Source organism: Aedes albopictus, chromosome 2 (genome assembly GCF_035046485.1).
Source record: "Aedes albopictus strain Foshan chromosome 2, AalbF5, whole genome shotgun sequence".
Lineage (NCBI taxonomy): Eukaryota > Metazoa > Arthropoda > Insecta > Diptera > Culicidae > Aedes > Aedes albopictus.
In genome coordinates, this window is record NC_085137.1 from 149,956,100 (window position 1) to 149,978,537 (window position 22,438).

Consider the following 22,438-nt stretch of genomic DNA (forward strand, 5'->3'; position numbering starts at 1 on the left):
GAGGAATTTCTCTATGAATTCTCTTAGGAATTACCCTACGAATTATTTTAAGAATTTCTCAAAGAATTCCTCCAGGAACTTTCCTTAGAACATCTCAAGCAATACCTCTAGGAATTTCTCTGGGAATTCCCTTGGGAATTTCTTTAAGAATTCTCCTAGTAAATTTTCTAGGAATTTCCTTGGGAATCTCCCTAAGAACTCCCCTAAGAATTCTCCCAGGCATGAAATCACTCAAAGGGGCTTTTCCGTCTTTCAAAATTTTTAGTTGAAAACAAATAACAATAACAATTCTCCCAGGAAGAATTTATCTGGAAATTCATGTAAGAATTTCTCTAGAAATTCGACTATAATTTTTTTCGAGAATTCTCCCTCCTAAGAATTTCCGTAGGAATTTCTCTAGTATTTCCCCCAAAGAATTATTCTAGGAATTCTCCAAAAAATTCTCCTAGGAATACCTAAAAGTTCCCCTAGGAAATCCTGTAGAAATTTCCCTGGGAATTTTCCTTGGAATTCCTCTATAAACTTCTTTTCTCTAGGAAGTCTTCTAGGAATTCCCCTCGGAAGCCCTCTATGAATTCTCCTAAGAATGGCCTAAAAATCCTCTAGGAATTTCCTTGGTAATTCCCCTAGAAACTCCTCCAAGAATTCTCCCAGGATTTTTTCTGGAAATTCTCGTAGCAATTTCCGTAGGAATTACCTGGGAAATCCCCATGCAATTCCCTGAGGAATTTCTCTAGGAATTTTCCTATGAATTCATCAAGAAATTTCCCTTGGGATTCTCTAGGTTTTTTTAGGAATTGCTCTAGGAGTGTCTCTTGGAACTTCTCTAGAAATATCTCTGAGAAGTCTCCTAGGAGTTCCTCTGGGAATTCCTTTAGAAATTTTCTAAGAACCCCCCTGAGAAGTCCTCCAGGAATTCCCCTAAAAATTCCTGTAGAAATTTTCGTATTTTTTTAGGAATTTCTTCAGGAATCCTCCTAGAAATTTCTCTAGGCATTCCGCAAATAATTTCTCTCAGAATTTCTCTAGAAATTTCTCTCAGAAGGTCTCTAGAAATTTCTCTCAGAATTTCTCTAGAAATTTCTCTAGGAATTTCACTGGGATTTTCCCAAGGAATTTCTCTAGGAATTCCCCTAAGAATTTCTTCAGAAATTTCAAGAGAAATTTTTCTAGCAAGTCTCCTGGAAATTTTTATACGTATTACTGCAGAAATTTCCCTCAGAAATCTCCTGGGAATTCCCCTGAGAAGTTCTCCAGAAATTCCCCTGAAAAATCAACTTGTAATTGTCGTAGGAATGTCTCTAGGGATTCCTCCAGGAATTTCGCCATGAATTCTCAAAGGAGTTTCTCTGGGAACTTCTAGGGACTTCTCTAGGAATTTCTCGGGGATTTTCCCAAGGAAATTTTCTTGGAATTCCCATATGAATTTCTCTAGAAATTTCCAGAGGAATTTCTCTAGCAAGTCTCCAAGGAATCACCCTACAAATTCCTGTAGAAATTTCCCTCTTGGAATTCCCGTGGGAAGTCCTCTAGAAAATCCCCTGATAATCCCTCTAGGAATTGTCGTAGGAATGTATCTAGGTATTCTACAGGAATTCTCGAAAGAATTTCTCAGGGAATTTCCGTAAGAATTTCTCTAAGCCCCTAGGAATTTGTGTAGAATTTTTCGTGAAATATCTCTATGAATTTCTCTTGAAATTCTGCTAGAAAGAATTCATGTCGGAATTGCCCTAAGAATTCCTCGATGAATTCCCCTAGGAATTTCTATTAGAATATCCCTTAAAAATCCTGTATGAATTTCTCTTTCAATTTTCAGAGAAAATTCTCTAGGAATTCTCCTAGGTATAACCCTAAACATTCCTCGGACTCGAAGTTCCTCAACAAATTTCTCTAAAAATGCCTTCAGGCACTCCCCAAGGAATTTTTATATGAATTCTCTTAGGAATTTGTGTACGTGTTCCTCTAGAAATTTCTAGAGGAATTCTCCCTCCTTAGCAATCATCTCGCAATTCTCCTATGAATTCCTCTGGGAATTCCCCTAGGAATTTCTCTAGGAATTCCCCTAGGTATTTCTCTAGGAATTCTCCTAGGAATTTCTTTAGTAATGCCCATATGAATTTCTCTAGGAATGCTCCTAGTAATTCCCCTAAACATTTCTCAAGGTATTCATCTAGGAGTTCCTCTAGATTTTTTTCTAAAAATATCTACTAGAATTCTCTTAGGAATTTCTGTAGGTGTTCCTCTAGGAATTTCTCCGTGAATTCTCAAAGGAATTTCTCTGTAAATTTCCGTAAGATTTTTTTTAGAAAATACCAAGGAATTTCTTCAGGAATCCCCCTAGAAATTTCTCTACGGATTCCGCAGATAATTTCTCTCGCAATTTTTCTAGGAATTTCTCTGGGATTTTCCCAAGGATTTTCTCTAGGAATTCCCCTATGAATTTCTCTAGAAATTACGAGAGGAATTTTTCTAGCAAGTCTTCTGAGAATTTCTTTACGTATTCCTGTTGAAATTTTCCTTAGGAATATCTTGGGAATTCCCAGCAATTCTCCTGAAAATTCAACGTGTACTTGTCGTAGGAATGTCTCTAGGGATTCCTCCAGGAATTTCTCAATAAATTCTCAAAATAATTTCTCTGGGACTTTTCCGTACGTATTTTTTAGGAAGTACTTAGGTCTCTTGGAATTCCCCTTGAAATTTTTTTTAGGAATTTCTCGGGGATTTTCCCAAGGAAATTTTCTTGGAATTTCCCTATGAATTTCTCTAGAAATTTTCAGAGGAATTTTTCCAGCAAGTGTCCTACCAATTACTCTACAAATTGCTGTAGAAATTTCCCTCTCGGAATTTCTCTGGGAAATCCTTTAGAAATTCCTCTGAGAATTCCTCTAGGAATTGTCGTAGGAATGTCTCTAGGTATTCTACTGGAATTCTCGAAAGAATTTCTCAGGAAATTTCCGCATGAAAATCCCTTGGAATTTGTAGGTATGGTATTTTTTCTAGGAATTTTTCGCAGAGTTCATCTATGAATTTCTCTTGAAATTCTGCTAGAAAAAAATTCATCTCGGAATTGCCCTAAGAGTTCCTCAATGAATTCCGCTAGAAATTTCTCTTGGAGTTTCACTAAAAAATCCCTTATGAATTTCTCTACGAATCCTCCTAAGAATGCCCCTAAATATTCCTCGGTCTCGGAGTTCTTCTAGAAATTTATAAAAATGTCTTCAGGAATTTCCCAAGGAATTTTCATATGAATTCTCTAAGGAATTTCTGTAGGTGTTCCTCTAGGAATTTCTCAAAGAATTCTCTCAGGTATCCCTCTAATAATCATATCGGAATTCCCCTGAGAATTCCTCTTGGAATTCCACTAGGAATTTCTCTACGAATTTCTTTAGGAATTCCCCTATGAATTTCCCTACTGCACCTAGTAATTCCCTTAAACATTCCTCAAGGAATTCATATAGGAGTTCCTCTAGAAATTTTTCGAAGAATATCTTCCAGAATTCTTTTAGGAATTTTTATATGAATTTTCTTAGGAATTTCTCAAGGAAATCTTCCAGGTATTCCCTTAAGAATCATTGGAATTCCCCTAAGAATTCCTCTTGGGATTCCCTTAGGAATTTCTTAAGTAATTCCCTTTATGATTTTTTCTAGGAATTTCCTGAGGAATTTCTCTAGGAGTGCACCAAGTAATTCCCCTAGGAATTCCTCTAGGAATTACCCTAAGAATTCTTATGTGGATTCCGCTGGGAACTCAACTAGGAGTTTTAGAAGAAATTCGATCTAAAATAAAGATTCACTTTCCCATTTGTACCTATTTCGTATTAAATAACTTGCAACAGAGTATCTAATGCACCTTATCTCTTCATTTCAAATTATACTTTAAATATCTGACTGCATAATTATTTTCCCACCCAGTAGAAATACCTTCAAAATTATGCATAGTTAATTTTACCCAGGTGAATCCAATTTTCTATCATCCTCAGAGAGCCTCAACCACCATCTAGTAGAGATTAAAACCAAGAACGAAAAAAAAACAACCCAAACTAGAACAACTAGAAGATAGAGCTCACCTGTTCTCGTCGACGTGCACACATTCCTCCGGTCGGTCCTCGGCACAGTGCGGTGTGAATTTGGCCTCCAGTATCGCCACCCGGGACTCGAGGTTGCCGCACGTGAGCCGGATTTCGGTGTCGTAGCAGCCCCACTCCTCGATGACCTCTGCGCTCGCTCCGTCCGGATGTGAAAATGGTACATGAAAAAAGAGAAAATCGGAAGGAAAGGGAGAAAATCGACTTTAGTTAAGATGCTGCCGACTGACACACTCTTCTTCTGGGTGAGATAGATACTGCTTGGCGCAGAAAAAAAAGTAGGATAAAGAAATTAAGTTGGTGGAACTCTGCGAGCAGAGACCAGTGCAGTGCAGTTGTTCCGAGCTGGCAGACAGAACAGCAAGCGATCGATAATGGAAACGCCGGTCCTTCGGCAGAGTTTCTTCGTTCGCCGGTTTTTGGCGTTCTCCGGTACAAAAAGATATTCTTCAATGATCTATACAGCCATACATATTGTGTGGGAACCACCACCAGCCGCTCTGCTCTGATGCTGGTGGTGGCAAATTATCGAAGATGCTACTTGAATCCTATAGAAGTAGGTATAATGTGTTTCGAGACTTTCTCCGGAAGGCACTGGGTTACGGGTGGTCAAACTTCCTGTTGGCAGCACAGTGGCGTGGCGCGGCGGTGCGAGCGGCCGGGACACTGATTTATGGGGTTAAATTTATTGTACCTGTGGGTGAACAAAGTACTGGAACAAGTTGAGAACAAATTGTAAATCGATACGGATGCTGTTTCAGGACTCGACAAGTGGGTTATTGGGGTTACACGGTTCGAAGTGATGTGTGAATCATCCGCTCGGTAACACGTGTTGCCATTGAATAACGGTTGTTGATATTGGAAGGTATGTGTAAGCTCTGAACTCTATGTAAAAATTAAAAGTTTTATAAAATGTTACTCGAAATTTATTACTATTAAAAACATCACATATTGGGACCCACTAGTTGTTGCAAGCTCCAGGATGACCATGCTGAGGGTGACGGGTTCGATTCCCGGTCGGTCCAGTAACTTTTCGTAATGGAAACATCCTTGGGCATAAATTAACTTCGTGCAAAATTGTCAACAACGGAGGAAACTCTCAGTTAACAACTGTGGAAGTGCTTGTAGAACACTATGCTGTAGCTCATAAGAAGCAGGTTTTGTCCCAATAAAGACGTCACACCAAAAAAGGAAGAAGTATTTACTCAAGATTTCTACTAGGATCCCTTAACCCTTTGAAGCCAGAACTTTTCCAAGCGTTATTATCTCTCAGGCGGCGGTGCTAAAAAAATAGCCTCAGAAGACGGTGCCTACAAAACACCGTTACACTAATTTTTACAAAAATCATATTTTCTTCGTTTTATACCTAAATGTAAAAATTTTTATATTGCCGAAAACCTTGGGGCCTCAGCTTTCATAATAATATATCATACATAGTCGTAGCGAGGAAAAACGATAAAAAGGGGCTCTGCAAAGGGAGGCACCTCCTTAAAAACAGCGTTACACTATTTTAAATGCTTATATCTCTGCTGATAATCCATATAATTACAATTTTCTTCCACCATTCGAAACCGTCAACACTCCCCTTTCTAGAAAAAATATCGAACATAGTCGTAGCAAGGATAGGGGCTAATGGGGGGCACCCCATTTATGTGTTCGCCAAACATATAAAAATTTATATCAGCCCCGTTTTTCAAGCAATTCATGATTTTCTTCCACGGTTAGAATCTTCAGATGAGGTACTTCCAAGAAAAAATGCAAATCATGGGCGGAGCCAGGAAAAACAGTAATAAGGGGCAATTCTTCCAAAATCGTTCAAAAATTTCAAAAAATCATAACTTGACCATAAAGTAACAAATAATCAATTTTATAGCGCCATCTAGAAGCTGAGAATCTTGCATTATCGAGAAAAATATTACACATAGGCGTAGCCAGTGATATGAGCTCGCAAGGGGCAGAGAAATCGAGTGCTCAAATCACTACACATAATCAATATTCCATACTAATTTCTCAGTCATCAAATCAAAAATTATTCTTACTTTATTACCCTTGTTAGACACCAGAACCCACCTTGAAAGTATTAGGCATAGTCGTAGCAAGAAAATAGTGAAGGGGGGGGGGAGTGGTGAGAAAGGCGACTTTAAGGACAAACGTCATGAAATCCCGCTTCAACATTGCATCGAAACTTTAGACGCACAAATCTCAAGAAGCAATCTTCAAACAACAAAGTAGTTCATTATTCTGTTCTTGCTCACTTGTAATTAGATTAAAATCAAAAGCTTAGGTGCACTGGTTTTGTTTACGAAGAGATTTGTGCCCTCGAAATTGTGAGTAGGTGCCAAAGTCGGCCATTGTGGCGGCCATTTTGGGATTCTAACAAGTCTGTCCTTAAATATTTTTCGGTAATTTAGGTATTTTAGGTAAATAATGGCTTTTGTCCACGAAAAGTATCTTGAGACGATGTACTTTATAAGAAAAATAATACAATACATAGGCGGAGCTAGGAATAATAGTCATAAGGGGCAGTTTCTAGAAAAGTATACACAAAATATTAGAAATAGCCGGGGCCCGTGGCGTAGTTGGTCACACGTTCGCTTCATATGCGGATGGTCATGGGTTTGATTCCCAGCCCCGGCACTTGCAATTTTTCGTCAGTTACTTTTCCCCCGAGAGCAACTGACACTGACCCTCTTCTGAGCCTCGTGGCTCAAACGGACCCGGATACCTGGAAATCGGCGAACTGCTACTCATAATGGACCCCCAATCGGACTGGAAAGGAACAACGGCCATCCATCATCATCCTTGTGCTCATCATTCTACTAGGTATAAAGTAGAAAAAGTGAAAGCAGCAGAAAGGCAACCAGTTCGATAAAAGTAGAATAGAATCTAGGCGCTGTACAAAATGTAAGTGCAGCTGTCAATTGTAATTGCTCACGTAGTGCCCCAGTGGACAATAGAGCTGTACATTAGGTTAAGTGATTGAGAATAAAAAATATTAGAAAGCCATAGCTCAACAAATTCTAATTTTCCTTCACAAATAAAATGTTGGGAATCTTGGGAAAACAAAAATTTCACATAGTCGTAGCCAGTAGCATGGGTTCATAAGGAACATTTAATTTTCAAATCTGCCTACTAACATTCTCTATTTATTTTTCAATTACTAAATTCTTCAAAATAATCTTCAAAAAATGGGAAGGGGAGCAAGTTTTAGGTGTTCCCCAAACCATTTCATTTCTTCCACAAATTCTTTCAACAGGAATCGCTCAAGATATTGGTGAATACTGGTAGAAACTTCCAACAGAAAATATCATTTGAATCATTTCTTAACAACTGCATACTGCGACCAAAGAAAAACGGTTTCTTAGGAAATACAGGCAATGAATTTCCTATGCATGAAGATAGGCCCATGTTTTCCTACTGAACTGCAAATAGCCTTTTGGTAAAAAAGTTCGAAAATAACGCAAAAATTAGACGAAGTTTGGAAATTAGTTGTAAGGGGCAACCACTTAAATTAATTGCTCCTACGGAGGAAAATCGTTTTCATAAAAAATAAAAAAAGATTATAATTAAAAAAAAAGCTCTCAAAAACCTCTTAAAAGCTCTTCCAGCAATTCCTACTAGGATTTCTCTAGAAATACCTTCTATGAAATCTCCCGTAGTTCTAGGAATTCCTTCAGAAATTTCTTCAAAAGCTCTTGGTGGTATCATTTAAGGCGAAACTGGAAGCATTTCATCATTTTTCCAGTTTTTGATTTTATTTAAAAATAACGAAGCAATATTTTCAAAAACGGTTTTCGTACACATGTAGAGTATGGATTAATGTATCTTCTGATTTTTTGCCGTTTTGAAATAGTTTTCCATTTTTTCAAAAACCATTTTTTGTGAAATTTTGTTCAAAAAGGGTTTCTGCTAAAACGAAAAACATTTTCCACTGCGAAAAAAAAATCAGAAGACACCTTGATCCATCCTCTACATGTGTACGAAAACCGATTTTGAAAATATTGCTTCGTTAATTAATAAAAAATCAAAAACCAAAAAGTGAGGAAATGCTTCCAGTTTTGCCTTAACCCTTTGAAGCCGGATTATTTTTGGGGTCCCGCTACAACCGCGCTGATGTGGAACACGTTTGTAATGCTCGGTTTCATCGCCGGGGTCATATTGAACCCTTCGGCTCCAAAGAGTTAAGGCAATATTCCATGGATTGTCTCAGAAGTACCTTCAGTGATTTCTCCAGGAACATCTTAAGAGATTTTATCTAGAGATTTTAGCTGGGATCCGTCAAGCAATTGCAGCTGTGGTTTTACCAGCAATTCCCTCTAGGACTCCTCCAGCAATTACTGTTATATCACCAAGAGTTCTTCAAGTGATTTCTCGTGAGATTTCTTCAGAAATTTTTGCTGGGATTAAGCATGGCAATATTTCGGACATTCTTAGTTCTTCCGGAGAATCGTCCACGCATTCCTTCAAAGACTTAATCCAGGGATTCCTCCAGTTATTTGTCATGGGATTCCTCCAGGAGCGCTTCGTGGCATTCCTCCACAAATTCCAGCTGGGGTTCCTCACGCACTATTCCTGTGGTTCTTCCAGCTATTCTCCTCCAGAAATTCTAACTGTGGTCCTTCAGAAGTTCTGCTAGGGATTCCTCTAGAGCTTTTTCCTGGCTTTCTTGCTGCGATCCTTACGGGAAATCTTCCTCGAATTCTTCCAAAAATTCCTTCAGTTGTTTTTCCAGGGATTTCTTAAAGGGCTCATCCAGGAAATCGTCCAGAGATTTTATCCAAGAATTCCTCCACAAATTCATTATGGAATTTCTGCTAAAACTCCTCTTGGCCTTCCTTTGAAGATTTCCCAATTAACTCCTCCTGTGAGCAATTCCTTCTCCAGATATTCTAACTACCAAACCTCCAGGAATGATTTTAGTAATTGCTTTAGGCATTTATCATGTTATTCTTGCTGGAATTTTTCCGGAAAATCTTTCTGAGATTTTTTTCAGAAATTTCTCCTGTGTTCTATCAGGGTCTTCGCTGTGGATTCCTTCAGAATACTCTACCGGTTCTTTCAGGGACTTCTCGAGGTATTTCTCTAGGTATTTCTTCACAAAATTTTTCTTTTGATTCTCCAGACATTCCTGATGGGGTTTCTTTAGAAATTCCTGAATAGGATTTCTGTTAAAAATACTAGAATCTAGAAATTCCAGAACCCTTCTGAAATTTCTAACAGAGATTTTTCCTAAGATTCTTCCAGAAGTTCATCTGGTGATTCCTCCAGAATGTTTTATCCTGGACATTTTATCCAAAGATTTCTCCATAAATTGCTCACGGTATTCCTTCAGGAACTCCTCTTGGCCTTCCTCAAGCAATTACAGCTGGATTCCACAAGCAATTCATGCTGTGATTTTTTTCATCAATTCCTACCAGGACTCCTCCAGAAATTCTTACTATAATACCTCGCGGCATTATTCTAGGGATTCTCCTAAGAATTTCTTCTAGGATTTCTTCCAAAAATCTCTTGCTGGGATGATTCAAGGCAATCATTCGAGGATTCTGAAATCTGTAGAACAAGAATTTCGGGAAATAATATGTCTCTGAAATCCCATCAGAAATGGCTGGAGGAATGTTCAATGAAATTCCTTGAATATATGCCAAGAGGAATGCCTATGGACACCCTGGGAGGAATCGGTAGAGGTACTCTGGAGAAGTCCATGGAGGAGTCCCCGAAGGAATCGCAGGAGATTTTTTTGAAGGAATTGTAGGAAGATTGTTCGACAGAATACAGCAAGAATGCCAGGAGGGATTCCATACAACAGTATAGTGTATTTTAAAAGCCGATGTATAAAAAGTCACATGACAGTATTGAACTATTTTGAAAACTTGGCCCTGAAACTTGATTCCGGAAAATCGGTAGCGGATTCCAAAATGGCCAAATGTATGCTATAAGTTTCAAAATCATGAAGCTTGATATGTCGCATGATGGTGTTTATTCATCTTTGAAAAATGGACCGCGGAACCACCGGCACCGATTTCTGTGAAGTCCGCAAATTGGTTCCAAAATGGCCAAAAATATTTCGAATATGTATCACAAAAATAGCTCAGAATGATGTATCATGAAAAATGACGAAGTTTGAGGTGTCGTATGATAGTACTGAATAATATTCAAAAATTGAATACAGAACCAGTTCCTCGGAACATCAATTAAACTGGCTTCAAGGCGTTTAGTGACCGGGATGAACTTTCAGACATACTTTTCTAACATTCTAGTTCGCTTACGTCTGAAAACTAAACTTTTCCCTTGTCGAAAATTCACTTTTCCCAATATGGACAATTCCAATGACCCCTTTTGATTCCGAAATAACTCCGGAACCATGTGTCCATTCCAAAAATCCCTAGCAAATCCCATAATTTGATGGATATGTGCTTCTTGTGTTTAAGGGGGCATCCATTTAGTACGTCACGCAAAATTTGGGAATTTTCGACCCCCCCTTCGTACGGGTTTTCCTTATACTTAATGCATTGCTTGTCACACTTTCCAAAAATGCAGATAGACGTTTGATGTCTTCGACAAAGTTGTGCAAAATGCAATTTTGAACGACTTTTTCAAAGCCGTCATAATGCTAAAACTAATACTTTACGAGATATATTCCGTTGTATGTGCATGACCCCTAGAAATCATATATTTCATCATAACTTTTTAACGGTATTTTTTTACATTTTTTTCGTCTTTTACAAAGTTGTTTAGAATGTAAAAATACATGTATTTGCTGAACATCGAAAAACGCCAGCTTTTGAAATAACAAAGTTTTTTTTTTCAAATTACTGATTTTTATAGGGTAACTTTGAACTCGTCTAACTGCTTACGGCGCAAAATGGCACAGAGAATTGTTTCCAATAATGAATCAAATATCTTTCTACTTTATGAAAATGGCTTGAACTTTTGTATGCAAGTGTATGTTATATGTGTTATGGTGAATAAACAAACAATTATCAAAAATAGAAATGATTCAATAACTTCTTAATTTAACGAGATAGAATGTCGCACTGTTCAGCAAAATTGTGTATTTTTGTATGCTCAACAACTTCTAGGTATTCCACCGATTTTTTTTTCATGTATTGAGAATACCTCTAGAGACTTTTACTTGGGAAGTCATTCAGGCATTTTTTTCGGTGTACTGATTTAGAAAACCATTAGACATGTCCATCATATTCCGAAGAATAAGCATCAGTTGGAATTTACAAACAAAAACAAATTAAAAAAACCTATTCTGGAAATTATTTTGGTATTTTTGAATTCTACCTCCAGAGAATCCTAGAAGAAATTCTTAAGGGTGTCGTTATGAATGTTACCAGAGATTTAAACAGAAATTCTATCGGTAGTTTTTTTTTTTTTTTCAAGTATTCCAGCAAGAAATTATGCAGAAATTTATTGAAGCATTTTTAGAAAATCTTTTCTGGAACTTGAGGGATTCTTGGAAAATTTCCCCTAGAATTTAAAGGATGCATTGCAGACTTACTCCAGAGATTCCTTGAGGATCTTTTTTATGAGTTCTATCGGGAGTTCCCCGAGTTATTTCATCGTGAATTTCTTCAGAGATTCTTCAATGATTTTTTCCATATGTCCTAAGGAATTGGCCAAGGGTTTTTTTTTTCAGAGATTCATTCAGGAATACACCCAATAATTGAATCAGTCACATTTCTATTTGAGGGGCCCAGAATCAAAGGGATGTAAGTGACCATTTTGTCGATTTTGAGCTGACCATATACAAAAATTCTTCTGGTTTCAAGCTTTCAAGAACTTTTTTAGGATTATTTTTTACGATGATTAGAAAAATTACAATAAATCGTAGAAAATTGGGTCGATTTTGATACTCCATACATTTTGTATGGGATGAAACATTGGTGAAAAACTTTAAGCATCATTTGCTCGAAAGTGAGTTTTTTTCACTTACACCCCTTTGCTTCTAACCCCCTTGTTCCTTTTTGAACCACCCTAATGAGAAAAGCGAATTCTCAAAGCAGGGAAGTAACTTTTGCAACAGCTGGAAACTATTTATTATTCGATTAAACAAAGAGGATGGACAAATTTTAACATTACTAATGTTTCTTTTTCGCTACATCTATTATCTACTTACATTTTATAGTTTTCTTATAATATCCCGCTTTTCCCCATAGGCATGGCGGCTCACGGTCGGGTGCCTTAAGCGAATCCTGATCTGCCTAAATGAAACACTCTTAAATTCACGCATTTTCTATCACAATTTGCCCTTGCCTCGAATTGTGCTTTGGAACCACTAATACACAACTTTCTATCTCTCAAACTATTACTTTTTCTACTATTCGCAGAAACTTCAAATATTCAAATTCAACATGAACTATACTTTTCCTTCAATGCCTATTCTGAACCATTTTCTATTTTGTTTATGGTTTTATTTACATTTCGCTTTCTCACTTTTTCTCTCCCCAACATACCTTCTGACATCTTTGTTCTGCTCACGGATCATCCATCAACCGGTGTTGTCTCGTCCTGTTGTGGACAACATGTTGCACCCTGGTTGCGCTGTCGAAGAGTGGTACTGAGCTGTGCCAACACCCCTCATTTATCTTATTGTAAGTTCCTGGAAGGAGAACGTGCATCTGGAGCCGATCTACTGATGTTCCTGTAGGCATTGCATAGGCCATTTCCCCTGAAATACCCCAGTGAATTTCTTGAGGTACTCGTTGGGGGATACCACCAAAGAATCCTTGATAAATTCTTCCAGGTAGTCTTTGAGAAATCTCTCCATCAATTCATGGGACATTTCTCAAAAAATCTATCTTAAATTGTTCGAGAGGTTCTTAAGGGATCCTCCTTACAAAATTTTTCCTAGGATACCATCGAGGATTCTTACAGAGATTCCATCAAGTGACTCCTTTAAGATTATTTGAGCAATTTCTCCAGGGATTCCTAGTGGAATTTTGTAATGGGTTTTTTGGAGAATTCTTTTAGTGATTCCTCCAGAATTTCATCCACGGATTTCATTGGCAATTTATTCCTACAAGAGTTTCTGTATGAGTTTCTCTGAGAACACCATTCAAGAATAGTTTTGGGAATGCTTTGAGGATTCCATTAGAATTTTATTCTGAAATTCTCTCAAAGAATGAATTTTAATAATGAATTTATTCAATTGTGTGTTATCATTTATGTACCTTCTTAACCTCGAAAGGAAAAAAACTAATCCATTATTTTTTTAAGTATCGTGGCTATAGCCATGTGTGAAATTTTCCTCATAAACCGAAATTCTTAACTTTTTATTTGTGAAGGGAAGTTGAGAATTTCTTGAGAGTTGTGTGTGCACTTTTCTAGAAACTGCCCTTTATGAGTATTATTCCTAGCTTCGCCTATGTACGGGCCTTGTATGCCGTGACTCGGGTAGAATTATCACATGCTGGTATTTGTTCAATTTGTGCACCTTTATGGTACCTAAGACTTAAACATTTTTAGTTAATTTAGACTATTGCAGATAGGTATAGCTCCTTACTTTTAAAGAAACGACAAGAATCCCCTAAGTGACGAGGAAAACCAAACTAAAGAGTACGTTTTGTGTTTGAAGACGTGTTTTTCCGCCACAATTATCATCGAAAGCAGTTAATATTCACTGTTTTAGATTTGTTTAGTAAAATTGTCTAATAACGGGTAATTAGACATAAAAAATATTAGTAACAGTATATTTTTGTGAACAGGTAGCCTTACTCAACTGACACAAATAGAATACTTAATGCTACATGTCTAATGGTTGCACAATATACAGGGTGTTTGGTTCCGGGTTTTGGATATTTTCAGGGCTGATAGGTCTTGATGAGAGATGAAAAAGTTCCCATGAAACATAGGGTCAGAAATCACTGCTAAGTGAGTTAATCACATTTTAAGTTTTTAATTTTTGGTTATCTTTGAAGTCCTATATCTACTAAACTATCAGTCGTACAAACTTTCTCAGCGCACGAATTGAAAGCTAATTACTTCTACTTTCCTAGTCTCTTGGACGTAAACTTTGTAAAAATAGTTTAAAAGGCCTTAAATTGAAAAATAATGCAAAATTGGTTGAAAAAATCGGCTCTTTTTTGGACATTTTTGATGATTTAAATATGAAAATAAAGCTTTTGTTAAAAAAGTTCTTCTACAAAACATGCACGAACTTGTTCCCTAAAAATGTTTCTTTGACACCAAAACTCTATCTTTTGTAGTTAAGCCAAAAAATGTTTTTGAAAATAACGTTCCAAATTGCATTAACTTCATGCCAAAACAATGGTCATCACCCTATCCGTCGTGCGTTCGTGTGCTGTTGCTCCACGGCATGAGGACGACTACTGCTGCTGGCTTGGCTGCTGGTGATGTCATCGCATACAGAAAACGAGCTCGCTCTTTGTCGCGTCACATCTCCGCCTGTGGAATCATTCGAGGCGGAGTTTGGATTTGCGCATAATAAGTGCGACGTGCAGTTAACTTGTTTTTCGACGGAGCGAAAGGAAAGCGCCGACGAAAGTGTATTTACAAGAGCAACCATTTAAATCCTTCGCACTCGTAGCTCTGCTGCGGTGCTGTTCAGATGGGGGGGTCTGTGCGTGCGGCAATTTAGAGCATGCACTTATTTGATGCATTTCCAAATGCACTACATGTATGATGTGCAAGGATAATGATTCTTCTTATTTCTTGCATAACATTCCCACTGGGACAGAGCCTGTTTCTCAGCTCAGTTGTAAAACATACAGCAATAAATTCCTTAGGAACCAATCATGGGGGATCCTTGGGAAATGATACCTTTGGGGAATCTAATCAACAAGTTGGACATTTTAGGAGATATTGGGGATTTTTAAGGAACATTGGGGATTTTTAGGAGATTTTGAGAGGGTAAAGGGAACTTAGGAATCATGGGGGTCCTTGGGAAATGATACCTTTGGGGAATCTAATCAACAAGTTGAACATTTTAGGAGAAGTTGGGGATTGTTAAGGGACATTGGGGATTTTTAGGAGATATTGGGGATTTTTAAGGAACATTGGGGAATTTTAGGAGATATTGGGGATTTAAGGAGATATTGGGGCGGGTAAAGGGAACTTAGGAATCATGGCGGTCCTCGGGAAATGATACCTTTGGGGCATCTAATAAAAAAGTTGGGCATTTTAGGATGTATTGGGGATTTTTAAGGAACATTGGGGATTTTTAGGAGATATTGGGAAGGGTAAAGAGAACTTAGGAATCATGGGGTCCTCGGGAAATGATACCTTTGGGGAATCTAATCAACAAGTAGGACATTTTAGGAGATATTGGGGATTTTTAAGGAACATTGGGGATTTTTAGGAGATTTTGGGGAGGATAAAGGGAACTTAGGAATCATGGGGGTCCTTGGGAAATGATACCTTTGGGGAATCTAATCGACAAGTCGGACATTTTAGGAGAAGTTGGGGATTCTTAAGGGACATTGGGGATTTTTAGGAGATATTGGGGATGTTTAAGGAACATTGGGGATTTTTAAGGAACATTGGGGATTTTTAGGAGATATTGGGGCGGGTAAAGGGAACTTAGGAATCATGGGGGTCCTTGGGAAATGATACCTTTGGGGAATCTAATCAACAAGTTGGGCATTTTAGGAGATATTGGGGATTTTTAAGGAACATTGGGGATTTTTAGGAGATATTGGGGCGGGTAAAGGGAACTTAGGAATCATGGGGGCCCTTGGGGAATGATACCTTTGGGACATCTAATCAACAAGTTGGGCATTTTAGGAAATATTGGGGATTTTTAAGGAACATTGGGGATTTTTAGGAGATTTTGGGGAGGGTAAAGAGAATCATGGGGTCCTCGGGAAATGATACCTTTGGGGAATCTAATCAACAAGTTGGACATTTTAGGAGGTATTGGGGATTTTTAAGGAACATTGGGGAATTTTAAGGAACATTGGGGATTTTTAAGGAACATTGGGGATTTTTAGGAGATATTGGGGAGGGTAAAGAGAATCATGGGGTCCTCGGGAAATGATACCTTTGGGGAATCTAATCAACAAGTTGGACATTTTAGGAGGTATTGGGGATTTTTAAGGAACATTTGGGATTTTTAGGAGATTTTGGGGAGGGTAAAGGGAACTTAGGAATCATGGGGGTCCTTGGGAAATGATACCTTTGGGGAATCTAATCGACTAGTCAGACATTTTAGGAGAAGTTGGGGATTCTTAAGGGACATTGGGGATTTTTAGGAGATATTGGGGATTTTTAAGGAACATTGGGGATTTTTAAGGAACATTGGGGATTTTTAAGGAACATTTTGGATTTTTAAGGAACATTGGGGATTTTTAGGAGATATTGGGGCGGGTAAAGGGAACTTAGGAATCATGGGGGTCCTTGGAAAATGATACCTTTGGGGAATCTAATCAACAAGTTGGACATTTTAGGAGAAGTTGGGGATTCTTAAGGGTCATTGGGGATTTTTAGGAGATATTGGGGATTTTTAAGGAACATTGGGGAATTTTAAGGAACATTGGGGATTTTTAGGAGATGTTGGGGAGGGTAAAGAGAACTTAGGAATCATGGGGTCTTCGGGAAATGATACCTTTGGGGCATCTAATAAAAAAGTTGGGCATTTTAGGATGTATTGGGGATTTTTAAGGAACATTGGGGATTTTTAGGAGATATTGGGAAGGGTAAAGAGAACTTAGGAATCATGGGGTCCTCGGGAAATGATACCTTTGGGGAATCTAATCAACAAGTAGGACATTTTAGGAGATATTGGGGATTTTTAAGGAACATTGGGGATTTTTAGGAGATTTTGGGGAGGATAAAGGGAACTTAGGAATCATGGGGGTCCTTGGGAAATGATACCTTTGGGGAATCTAATCGACAAGTCGGACATTTTAGGAGAAGTTGGGGATTCTTAAGGGACATTGGGGATTTTTAGGAGATATTGGGGATGTTTAAGGAACATTGGGGATTTTTAAGGAACATTGGGGATTTTTAGGAGATATTGGGGCGGGTAAAGGGAACTTAGGAATCATGGGGGTCCTTGGGAAATGATACCTTTGGGGAATCTAATCAACAAGTTGGGCATTTTAGGAGATATTGGGGATTTTTAAGGAACATTGGGGATTTTTAGGAGATATTGGGGCGGGTAAAGGGAACTTAGGAATCATGGGGGCCCTTGGGGAATGATACCTTTGGGACATCTAATCAACAAGTTGGGCATTTTAGGAAATATTGGGGATTTTTAAGGAACATTGGGGATTTTTAGGAGATTTTGGGGAGGGTAAAGGAAACTTAGGAATCATGGGGGTCCTTGGGAAATGATACCTTTGGGGAATCTAATCGACTAGTCGGACATTTTAGGAGAAGTTGGGGATTCTTAAGGGACATTGGGGATTTTCAGGTGATATTGGGGATTTTTAAGGAACATTGGGAATTTTTAAGGAACATTGGGGAATTTTGAGGAACATTTTGGATTTTTAAGGAACATTGGGGTTTTTAGGAGATATTGGGGCGGGTAAAGGGAACTTAGGAATCATGGGGGTCCTTGGGAAATGATACCTTTGGGGAATCTAATCGACAAGTCGGACATTTTAGGAGAAGTTGGGGATTCTTAAGGGACATTGGGGATTTTTAGGAGATATTGGGGATTTTTAAGGGACATTGGGGATTTTTAAGGAACATTGGGGATTTTTAAGGAACATTGGGGATTTTTAGAAGATATTGGGAAGAGGAAAAGGGAAGTTAAGAATCATGGGGGTCCTCCTAGGAGAAGTTGGGGATTCTTTAGGGACATTTGGGATTTTTAGGCGATATTGGGGAGGGTTAAGAGAACTTAGGAATCATGGGGGTCCTTGGGAAATGATACCTTTGGGGAATCTAATCGACAAGTTGGACATTTTAGGAGAAGTTGGAGATTCTTAAGGGACATTGGGGATTTTTAGGAGATATTGGGGATTTTTAAGGAACATTGGGGATTTTTAGGAGATTTTGGGGAGGGTAAAGGGAACTTAGGAATCATGGGGTCCTCGGGAAATGATACCTTTGGGGAATCTAATCAACAAGTTGGACATTTTAGGAGAAAATGGAGATTCTTAAGGGACATTGGGGATTTTTAGGAGATATTGGGGATTTTTAAGGTAAATTGGGGATTTCTAGGAAATTCTGGGGAGGGTAAAGGGAACTTAGGAATCTTGGCGGTCCTCGGGAAATGATACCTTTGGGACATCTAATCAACAAGTTGGGCATTTTAGGAAATATTATGGATTTTTAAGGAACATTGGGGATTTTTAGGAGATATTGGGGAGGGAAAAGGGAACTTAGGAGTCATGATGGTCCTTGGGAAATGATACTTTTGGGGAATCTAATCAACAAGATGGATATTTTTGGAGATATTGAGAATTTTTAAGGAACATTGGGGATTTATAGGAGATATTGGAGAGAGTAAAGGGAACTTAGGAATCATGGCGGTCCTTGGGAAATGATACCTTTGGGGAATCTTATCGACAAAATGGATATTTTAGGAGAAGTTCGGGATTCCTAAGCATCATTGGGGATTTTTAGGAGATATTGGGGATTTTTAAGGAACATTGGGGATTTTTAAGGAACATTGGGTATTTTAAGGAGATATAGGGAAGAGGAAAAGGGAACTTAGGAATCATGGGGGTCCTCTTAGGAGAAGTTGGGTATTCATAAGGAACATTGGGGATTATTAGGCGATATTGGGTAGGGTAAAGGGAACTTAGGAATCATGGGGGTCCTTGGGAAATGATACCTTTGGGGAATCTAATCAACAAGTTGGCCATTTTAGGAGATATTGGGGATTTTTAAGGAACATTGGGGATTTATAGGAGATATTGGAGAAGGTAAAGGGAACTTAGGAATCATGGGGGTTCTTGAGAAATGATACCTTTGGGGAATCTAATCAACAAGTTGGCCATTTTAGGAGATATTGGGGATTTTTAAGGAACATTGGGGATTTATAGGAGATATTGGAGAAGGTAAAGGGAACTTAGGAATCATGGGGGTTCTTGAGAAATGATACCTTTGGGGAATCTAATCAACAAGTTGACCATTTTAGGAGATATTGGGGATTTAAAGGAACATTGGGGATTTTTAGGAGATATTGGAGAAGGTAAAGGGAACTTAGGAATCATGGGGGTCCTTGGGAAATGATACCTTTGGGGAATCTAATCAACAAGTTGGCCATTTTAGGAGATATTGGGGATTTTTAAGGAACATTGGGGATTTTTAGGAGATATTGGAGAGGGTAAAGGGAACTTAGGAATCATGGGGGTCCTTGGGAGATGATACCTTTGAGGAATCTAATCGACAAGTCGGATATTTTAGGAGATATTGGGGATTTCTAAGGAACATAAAGGGACATTGGGGATTTTTTGACGATATTGGAGAAGGTAAAGGGAACTTAGGAATCATGGGGTCCTTGAGAAATGATACCTTTGGGGAATCTTATCATCAAGTTGGCCATTTTAGGAGATATCTAGATATTCTAAGGAACACTGGGGATTTTTAAGGAACATTGAGGATAATCAGGCGATATTGGGGAGGGTAAAGGGAACTTAGGAATCATGGGGGTCCTTGGGAAATCATACCTATGGGGAATCTAATCAACAAGTTGGACACTTTAGGAGAAGTTGGGGATTTTTAAGGAACGTTGGGGATTTTTAGGAGATATTGGGGAGGGTAAAGGAAACTAAGGAATCATGGGGGTCCTTGAGAAATGATACCTTTGGGGAATCTAATCAACAAGTTGGATATTTTAGGAGAAGTTGGGGACTCTTAAGGAACATTGGGGATTTTAAGGAGATATTGGGGCGGGTAAACGGAACTTAGTAATCTTGGGGGTCCTCGAGAAATGATAACTTTGGGGAATCTAATCAACAAGTTGGACATTTTAGGAGAAGTTGGGGATTCTTAAGGGACATTGGGGATTTTTAGGAGATATTTGGGATTTTTAAGGAACATTGGGGATTTTTAGGAGATAATGGGTAGGGTGAAGGTAACTTAGGAATCATGGCGGTCCTCGGGAAATGATACCTTTGGGGAATCTAATCGACAAGTTGGCCATTTTAGGAGATATTGGGGAATTTTAAGGAACATTGGGGATTTTTAGGCGATATTGGGGAGAGTTAAGGGAACTTGGGAATCATGGGGGTCCTTGGGATATGATACCTTTGGGGAATCTAATCGACAAGTTGGACATTTTAGGAGATGTTGAGGATTCTTAAGAAACATTGGGAATTTTAAGGAGATATTGGGGATTTTTAAGAAACATTGGGCATTTCTAGGAGATGTTGGGGAGGGTAAAAAGAACTTAGGAATCATGGGGGTCTTTGGGATATGATACCTTTGGGGAATCTAATCAACAAGTTGGCCATTTTAGGAGATATTGGGGATTTTTAAGGAACATTGGGGATTATTAGGCGATATTGGGTAGGGTAAAGGGAACTTAGGAATCATGGGGGTCCTTGGGAAATGATACCTTTGGGGAATCTAATCGACAAGTTGGACATTTTAGGAGAAGTTGAGGATTCTTAAGAAACATTGGGAATTTTAAGGAGATATTGGGGATTTTTAAGAAACATTGGGGATTTCTAGGAGATGTTGGGGAGGGTTAAAAGAACTTAGGAATCATGGGGGTCCTTGGGATATGATACCTTTGGGGAATCTAATCAACAAGTTGGCCATTTTAGGAGATATTGGGGATTTTAAAGGAACATTGGGGATTTTTAGGCGATATTGGGGAGAGTTAAGGGAACTTGGGAATCATGGGGGTCCTTGGGATATGATACCTATGGGGAATCTAATCAACAAGTTGGACATTTTAGGAGAAGTTGGGGATTCTTAAGGGACATTGGGGATTTTTAGGAGATATTGGGGATTTTTAAGGAACATTGAGGATTTTTAAGGAACATTGGGGAATTTAAGGAGATATTGGGGACTTTTAGGGAACATTGGGGATTTTTAGGAGATATTGGAAATTTTTAAGAAATTTTGGGGATTTTCAGGAGATATTGGAGATTTTTCATGACGTTGGGGATTTTTAGGAGATATTGGGAACTATGCAAGGAGCATTGAAAATTGTAGGAGATATTGGGGAGAGTAATCGGAACTTAGGAATCATGGGGGTCCTTGGGAAATGATACCTTTGGGATTCGTTAGATTTAGTTTGACATTTTAGGAGAAGTTGGGGATTCTTCAAGATTATTGGAAATTTTGAGGAGATATTGGGGATTTTTTAAGGAATGTTGGGGCTTTTTAGAAGATATAGGGGATTTTTAAAGGAATCTAGGGGCTTTTGAGAAGATATTAGAGATATTTTAAGAAACGATTGGGATTCAAGGAGATATTGGGGAGGGTAAGGGGAACTTAGGAATTATGAGGATCTGCATGGGAAATGATATCTTTGGGAAACCTAAGCAACAAGTTGGACATTTTAGCAGAAGTAGGAGATTTTTTAAGAAACACTGGGAATTTTCAGGAGATATTGGAGAGGGTAAAGAAAACATAGGAATCATGGAGGTCTTGTTGGGAAAAAATGCTTTTGGGAAATCTATCGAATAAGTTGGACGTTTTAGGAGAAACTGGGGATTCTTAAGGAACATTGAGAATTTTTAAGAGATATTGGGAATTTTTTAAGGAACGTTCTGGATTTTTGGGAAATATTGGGAAGGGTATAAGGAACTTAGGGATAAGGGGCTTCCTTTGGAAATGATACCCTTGGGAAATCTAAATAACAAGTTGGACATTTTAGAAGAAGTTAGGGATTCTTAAGGAGAAATTAGGGATTTTTAAAGGAACGTTTGAGATCAATTCCCAAGGACCCCTTTGATTCCTTAGATCCCTTTACCCTCCCCAATATCACCTAAAAATCCCGTACGTTCCTTAAAAATCCCCAATGTCTTCTAAAAATCCCCAATGTTTCTTTAAAATCCCCAGTATCTCCTAAAAATCCTCAATGTCCTTTAAGAATCCCCAATTTCTCCTAAAATGTTCAACTTTATGATTAGATGCCCAAAAGGTATCGTTTCCCAAGGACCCCATGATTCCTTAGTTCCCTTTACCCTTCCTAATATCTCCTAAAAATCCCCAATGTCCCTTAAGAATCCCCAACTTCTCCTAATATGTCCAACTTGTTGATTAGATTCCTCAAAGGTATCATTTCCCAAGGATCCTCATGCTTCCTAAGTTCTCTTTACCCTCCCCAATATATCCTAAAAATCCCCAATGTTCCTTATGAATCCCCAACTTCTCTTAAAATATCCAACTTGTTGATTAGATTCCCCAAAGGTATCATTTCTCAAGGACCCCCATGATTCCTAAGTTCCTTTTCCCTCCCCAATATCTCCTTAAAA

General features: G+C 38.4%; 1 protein-coding gene across 5 annotated transcripts in view; it reads right to left on the reverse strand.

Moving 5' to 3' along the window:
* Positions 1–22,438, reverse strand: part of LOC109429299 (uncharacterized) — a 785,311-nt gene that overhangs the window by 703,046 nt on the left and 59,827 nt on the right. For all 5 annotated transcript variants that reach the window (XM_062850599.1, XM_062850602.1, XM_062850601.1 and 2 more), the window contains exon 3: positions 4,068–4,215. In XM_062850599.1, the coding sequence (XP_062706583.1) occupies positions 4,068–4,215 (148 nt within the window). The remainder of the gene's footprint in view (positions 1–4,067; positions 4,216–22,438) is intronic.